This window comes from Piliocolobus tephrosceles, unplaced genomic scaffold, assembly GCF_002776525.5.
Source record: "Piliocolobus tephrosceles isolate RC106 unplaced genomic scaffold, ASM277652v3 unscaffolded_1217, whole genome shotgun sequence".
NCBI lineage: Eukaryota > Metazoa > Chordata > Mammalia > Primates > Cercopithecidae > Piliocolobus > Piliocolobus tephrosceles.
Genome location: NW_022293388.1, coordinates 1 through 7,483, shown reverse-complemented (window position 1 = coordinate 7,483; position 7,483 = coordinate 1). Strand labels below are relative to the sequence as shown.

General features: G+C 42.4%; 1 protein-coding gene across 1 annotated transcript; it reads left to right on the top strand.

Moving 5' to 3' along the window:
* The first annotated feature begins 2,923 nt into the window (after positions 1-2,923).
* LOC111535489 (uncharacterized protein C2orf78) lies at positions 2,924-6,626 on the top strand. Its single transcript, XM_026449557.2, has 2 exons — positions 2,924-3,710; positions 4,550-6,626. The coding sequence occupies exons 1-2, from the start codon at positions 3,140-3,142 to the stop codon at positions 6,472-6,474; spliced, it is 2,496 nt and encodes an 831-aa protein (XP_026305342.1). The 5' UTR covers positions 2,924-3,139; the 3' UTR covers positions 6,475-6,626.
* Positions 6,627-7,483: the final 857 nt, after the last annotated feature.

The following is a 7,483-nucleotide window of genomic DNA, read 5'->3' as shown; positions in this document are numbered from 1 at the left end:
AGTGTCCCTAGGAAAAGCAGCTTATCAGAAGTCACATTCAGTTGTTTCTTTTCTGTTGCCTTCTTGAACATAGATGACACTTGACAGTTTTTAATATAAACATTGTAGAAATATGTTTTAAAGTCCGGGCAGGATGGCTCACACCTGTAATCCCAGCACTTTGGGAGGCCGAGGTGGGCTGATCACCTGAGGTCAGGAGTGTGAGATAAACCTGAGCAACATGGAGAAATCTTGTCTCTACTAAAAATACAAAATTAGCTATGCATGGTGGTGCCTGCATGTAATCCCAGCTACTTGGGAGGCTGAGGCAGGAGAATCAATTGAACCTGGGAAGCGGTGAGCCGAGATCATGCCGTTGCACTCCAGCATGGGCAACAAGAGCGAAACTCTCTCAAAAATATATGTATGTAAACAATATATATATCTACACACACATACATATATATATATATATATATATATATATATATATATATGTTTTAGAAATGATGCCTCCAGGCCGGGCTCGGTGGCTCACACTTGTAATCCCAGCACTTTGGGAGGCTGAGGCAGGTGGATCACCTGAGGTTTGGAGTTCGAGATCAGCCTGGCCAACATGGTGAAACCCCATCTCTACTAAAAATACAAAAATTAACTGCTTGTGGTGACAGGCGCCTGTAATCCCAGCTACTCGGGAGGCTTAGGCAGGAGAATCTCTGGAACCCGGGAGGCAGAGGTTGCAGTGAGCTGAGATCTTGCCACTGTACTCCAGTCTATACGACAGAGCAAGACTCCATCTCAAAAGAAAAGATATGATGCTTCCTACAAACAAGAAACCAATAAGTGGTTACCTAGAGAGCTGGAGGACATGTAATTTGCAGTGTGCTGTTTCTAATTTTTAAATTATATGGATGTTTCTCCTATTAATAATAAAAGTAAGTTTCTGAGAAAAGAATGTATCATTACTTGCATCAGAAAAGCAATACCTTTGTGTGAAAAGTAGATTTCTAGTAAAAGCTGCTTTTTTTATCTTAATACTTTTTTCCAAAAACAGAGTACATACTGATTTGCAATGAACTGCTTTTAGACCTAAGAATAAAAAGGCAAGCCACATATCAGCCACATATCTCTAATTCCATATCTATCTAAATCAAATTTTCTGGAGTCCTTTGAACTTTCCTACATTCAAAACATTTTTTAATTGGATTCTAGCAGTTGCTTTTTTTAAGCTATGGGGATGCCATTTTCCTGGATGTTGGAGATGATTATAATCTAGGTTTTGAGGATAAATATTACACCTCTCATGATACTTTTTAAGGATTTTTTTCTGCTTGTTATGTGGCTACAATAATTTAAGTCTTCTACTAATATTAATATCTGTCATTTGCTGGGTAATAGTCATAGAAATATGAATGAGCGTAAAAATGGAATTCCTTTACTTATTTTTTGCATTCTATTTTGTACCAGTTTTTATTGAAATATCCACATATATTATGGCTATTTTACATTCACATTTATTGCATTTTTCTGCTTGTTACATACTTTTTACTGATACAGTCTATCTATATATGCTGGTTAGAAATTCATTCGTTCTATTATGGGCTATTTCTTGGTTAATAGTATTCACTTAGAAAAAGTAGATACTATTCAGTTTCCTAATGTTGCATGTATGGTAGCAGCTTTAGTTAGTAATTTACTACATTCTGATGCTAGCTACATACCCCAGTTTTCATTAATATCTATATATTGTTTTAATTCCATGATTTTATGTTTTAAATTATTTTGTCTGTTTTTTTCAGAACTCACTGTATCTTCCTCATTATAAGTCATATGTAATCTATCACTTTTATTCATGTATTAATTATCACTGTTATTATTTTATAACCACTTTATAGACAAGCAGCCTGAAGCTCACAGTTTAACTAGCTTTTTTCTTTCAAAAAGCATTTCTTGGCCGGGCGTTGTGGCTCACGCCTGTAATCCTAGCACTTTGGAAGACCGAGGCAGGCAGATAATCTGATGCCAGTGGTTCCAGACCAGACTGGCAAACATGGCAAAACCTCGTCTCTATTAAAAATGCAAAAAATTAGCCAGGCACAGTGGCATGCGCCTATAATCCCAGCTACTCAAGAGACTGAGGCATGAGAATTGCTTGAGCCCAGGAGGCAGAGGTTGCAGTGAGCTGAGATCAAGCCACTGCACTGCAGCCTGCATGACAGAGTAAGACTCTGTCTCAAAGAAAGAAAAAAAAAAGCATTTCTAACAGGTAGTTATTTTGACTTATGATAAAAAGCCAGGCTTGAAGAGGGCAAAGAATGTCCTTTTTGATTTACCAATGACCTAGGTTAAATATAAAGTCTGGGACATGTCACATGACCTGCAGAAGCAAAATGTGACACTAAGGATTATAAAGGTAATAGCTGTACTGTATTCTAGTAGACCAAAAAAAAATGCCATATTAAAAGTTCTGATTTCCTAGTTTCTGGTCGATGCTCAGAGAAAAGACTCCTGGCAAGGAAGTCAGGTTCTGTAAACTGGTAATGATATTAACATAATGGTAAAACTTAAACAGGTCAATCTGACCTCTCTCAGACTCATGAAATGTTAGAACATCTCTAAGGACTTCCTAGTTCTAAAATGTTCCAATTCTAGGAAATAGTTATGAGTCTATACTAACCCAGATTCAAGGGAAAGATAGGGAAGGGAGAAGGTTGCTTCTAGCCTAGGAAATCATGTACAAACCCAGACCACTTGGGTCTTCACATCTGTGTCCAAGTTGGACACAAAGGCAGGTCATCAGAAGAGGACCAAACTGCCTCAGCACTCATGGCCATCAGAAACTGTTTGGATTTTGGTATCTCAGTGAGTATTGGTATTAGAGGCTTCCTGATTGCAACAACCTTAAGATAATGCTGTTCTTCAAATAAGGTGAGAATTTTTCAATCTCATTGGTTTTGTCATCTCTCTCTTGTTTCCTACAGAAGATTTCCAAAATACGTCTTTACCTGGAACTGCAAATTCTCTGCAGCTCTCCCTTCCTGTGGTGAGCAATGCGGCTTCCTTAACAGGAAGCATCTCCAACTTCTCCAGAGCCTCTGCTCCAGTCATCAGCTCAGCATGGCTACAGCCATCAGCCTCTGGCACCTCCTTCCAGCCAATCATGGGCAGTGCCTACCTTTATCAACATTCTAGCACAACTACGTTGTCTGGGGTTACTGGCCAGAGCCATAGCTCTACTTCAGCTGCCTCTTATCCAGGCAGTTTTGAGTGGGATAGTACAGCAAGCACAGCAAAGAAGTCATCCTCACTCAGGGACTTCACTGTGACTCTCATTGACCAGAACACAGCTGTCTCTTCCATGTCTATGATAGCCCAGTATGCTAAAACTTCAGATACCAATACTGTGGTCCCTCTGTATCCATCACTATCTGCCAGCCTTGTTCAGGGGACACTAACTCACATTCCAAATCAGCAGGGCCATAGCCTGTCACTTCCCTACCAGATAGGAAGTCAGGTCTATTACTATAATCAAGGCACACTGGGACCTCAACTATCCTGCCTGCAATCCTATGGCTCTGTGTCATACACAGGCTGTAGGGCTTCTGCCCATCAGCCAGAAATGGTGATGGTGCTAAAGGAGGTTCAGCCCACAAATGTCCTACCACCAGTCTCTACTTCTGGGATGTATTACTCTGTGTCTACTCAACCCATCACAGAAACCAGTGTTCAAGGTGAGTACAAACAGCAAGAAAGGAGAGGAATAATGTCAGCATTGAAAAGGAGGGTCAAATCTGTAGCTGTGTGGTGAGTCCACAGATAGGTAGAATTTAAGTCCTGAGACTTCAACCACTATTCTTGGGCAGTGCTCTCCATTTGCAGCCTCTATATGAGAACACCTTATAGGTGGGAAAGTGGAACACTATAATGGCCATCTATGCTACATGTAAGAGAGTCCCAAGAGCATACTCAGGGATACATTGTTTAGTGCCCTGACTGATCACTTCCCCCGCACTACCACGCTGTAACGTCCTTCCTTAATCTATTACTTTAGTCTCTTTGGAAGGTACTTCAGAACTCTTATTTTGGCAGTGACATTTTGATTTTCCTTAACTTACAATAGGATTTAAGACCTTGTGTTGAGAGATCCTCTCCAAAACAAACAGGCTCAGAATCTGTGCTTGCTTATATATTTCATGAGGAAGGGCTCCATTCTTTCCCCCAGTCCATGGTGTAAAGTGTTCTTATTCTCTCAAGAGAGTGGAGAGAATGGAAAGGACCCTATAAGAATGTGAGGCTTTACAAAACATCTCCTATTTTAAAAATCACGTTCACTTTTTGACTTACAACAACTCTGTGAAATGCAAAGAAAACCAAGAAACAATCACATCAAATGATAACCAGTAAGAGAACAGTCACTGCCAATCTCCTAACACAGGGTCTTGTCCATGGTCCTTAAGAAGAGCTAGTAAAATGCCTTGCCCATGTTGGAAAGGTATCTGATTGCCGCACTGGTGTGTGGGGGGAGCATCTCACTTACCAGGGACTGACTTCTTCCTTGATTCCTTTGTAGTGATGGAAACTTCCCTGGGGATGGATACTTCCCTGGGATTGCAATCTCCAAGCCAGACATTTTGTCTGCCACAAACTCAAGAATTCTCCAAGTCCTTCAGCAGCAGAAATACCCAGATACTTGAGAGTAACCCATCACCTGAGCTTGGGGACATTTCAATGATAACTCCAGTCCAGAGTCCTACTAATCTCTTGACACTGTCTCCGGCTCCAAGCCAGGAAAAAAATGAGAATGAGAATTTGGATGAGATTAAAACCAACCTTTCAAAGCCTCTAGATGTCTACCAGATCCTAATAGGAAATCAAGATCCTCCACTACTTCCTTTAGAAATCCCTGATATTCACCCACTTCTGGCCTGCATTGATCCTCTTGGCCAAGAGGAGCAGCCTGGTTCTGAAAATGCCGATCAAAGAAATAACAGCCTGAGTCTTGAGGACCAAGGGATATTTGAAAATGGGATTGAGTCTAGCAGTGATTTGGCAGACATCACTACATTGGTGGAGGATTCTTACCTCCCCCCAATCTTCAGTTCCTTACAGGATCTTGACCTACCCAAAGGTCCCTCAGCAAAGAAAGCCAAAGATACCAGTGCCATCGAGGTAAATCAGGTGCAGGAAAAGTCATGTGTCATAAAGGGTCACTCTGATCAAGTCAGGGAGAATAAGCATAAAGCTTCTGAGCCTATTCAGGGTGCTCCGAAGGCCAAAATCCAGCCAAAGAACCCAGAGTGCCTATTAGAGGGAGAAGTGGTTGTTTGCAATGCTACAGTCAGTGACAGTGCCTCTGTGAACAAGGCCAAGCATTCTAGCAACAAACCTCACAAAGCTGCATCCAGCAGGATCAGCAAAACTAAGAGCCATGGGCAGGAAAAGACCAAAGGGAACAGAGAAAACAGCTCCAAGAAATCTGAAGAGAGTAAGCAGTCAGGGAACAAAGTCAAGGTAGAAGAGAAGCAAACCATTCCCAACATGAAGCGGAAGAAAAATCAACCTGAGCTTAGCCAAGAGATCTTTAAAAAGCCCCGAAGCTCCCTGGGCATGCACATGCTGGAGTCCGTGCAAGTTTTCCATGCACTCGGGAAAAAGATCGATAAGAAAACTGGATTCTCTTCCTCCAGGACCCTGGGAAGCTCAAGCAACACCCAAAACCACCAGCCATTCCCAGCTGTCAAACCATGGCTGGATACCCAACGTGAGGGTAAAGGCCCAGAGAAAATTCAAGTCAAGGCCCAGAAACTAGATGGTAGTGCTGAAAAAGAGTGTCCATCTCCATCCTACTCTGAGTTGCCACCACCTGGGAAGGTCAAGTTGATACCTTTGCCCTTTCTGGCCCTGGACAAACCTCAAGCTCGACCTGTTTCTCGGCGGCCAAACCCTCCGGCCTCACGTAGGCCTGCTGTGGCTTACCCTGCTCAACCTGATTCTACTAACTCAGCTCAGTTGACTGCAGTCAATCCATCCCGACCAGCTCCTACCAACACATCTTTGCCAGGTCCTGCCACACCAACTCAGCCAATTTTGACCAAAGCAACCCAACCTGGTTCAGCCAACCCTACCCAGCCTACTGTACCTCAATCTGCAGTTTCTAGGCCATCACTCTACAAAACATCATCTTGTTCTTCTCTACAGCGGGAGCCTGTTTCCACTGCTGTGACCAATCTCCAGTACCTGCCCAAGCCTCAAAATCAATTTCTAATCCAAGACTTCAGCTTCCAACCCTGTCCATGGAGGAAACCCACTGTTCCTGAGCCAGTAATGTCAATGCCTATCACAGAAGAGCAGCGGCCAGAGCGTGAGGCCATGAAGAGAAAGGCTCAACAAGAGCGTGAGAATGCTGCCAAATACACCTCTCTGGGGAAAGTGCAGTTTTTCATTGAAAGGGAAAGAGATATGGAAATTGCTGAATACTACGGCTACACAATCTAAGAGCTGAGATTGTTGGTTTTACTTTGGATATCGCTGGTTTTCCACATATATAGATAGAGACTAATTTATTTATTCTGATATATTTTTAAAACATAATAAAGAAATGTAATAGAATTAATAGATAAATAATAAAGAGGTCTTTTCAGTTTTGAGATGCTGTTGACTGCGAGTTTTCTTTGGTGTGGGGGTGGGGATCAAAGGTTGCATTAGAAAGAAGGAACTATGGCCAGGTGTGGTGGCTCATTCCTATAATCCCAGCACTTTGGGAGGCCGAGGTGGGTGGATCACCTGAGTTCAGGAGTTCGAGACCAGCCTGGCCAACATGGTGAAACTACAAATACAAAAATACAAACTAAAAACTAAAAATACAAAAATTTAGCTGGGTGTGGTGGCGGGTGCCTGTAACCCCAGCTTCTCAGGAGGCTGAGGCAGGAGAATCCCTTGAACCCAGGTGGTGGAGGTTGAAGCGAGCCGAGATCATGCCACTACACTCCAGCCTGGACAACAGAGCGAGACTCTATCTCAAAAAAAAAAAAAAAAAAAAAAAAAAGAAGGAACTAAAAGTTGGATGGGAGAATAGACAGAAAAGGATAAGAACTGAGGAAACAGGAAGGACCATGGTCCAGGACTGAGAAGGTCAAATGGGGAGAGATTTTATGGGCTTATATAAGGAATCAGAAATGGGGAAAATGGCAGAAGTAAGATGCAAAATCTGAGGTTAGGACTAAAAGAATAAAATTTGGATGTAAGTTGAAGATGGCAGAAGATGAGGCTGGGTGGACCAAAATAAATGTACAAAGTCTCCCATGGATGATGGCCTTATGTCTCATAGCCTAGCAGATAGGTATTTTAGAAAACAAGATTCAGGACTCATCAACAGGTTTGGGTTACCTTATACACACACGATCACAGTTGGGAAAGTGAGTACAAAACATACGGGAAATCTACCAGGGGAATGGCAAGGGCTCACAGTTCTCCAAGGTGCAGCTGATAACCTGGGGCCCAGCCA

What these genes read in the sequence shown, in the direction of transcription:
- LOC111535489 (XM_026449557.2), top strand. Translation starts at nt 3,140, where the DNA reads ATGGGCAGTGCCTACCTTTATCAACATTCTAGCACAACTACGTTGTCT. An exon ending in CACAGAAACCAGTGTTCAAG is followed by an intron (nt 3,711 to 4,549) that starts GTGAGTACAAAC and finishes ATTCCTTTGTAG; the next exon opens with TGATGGAAACTTCCCTGGGG.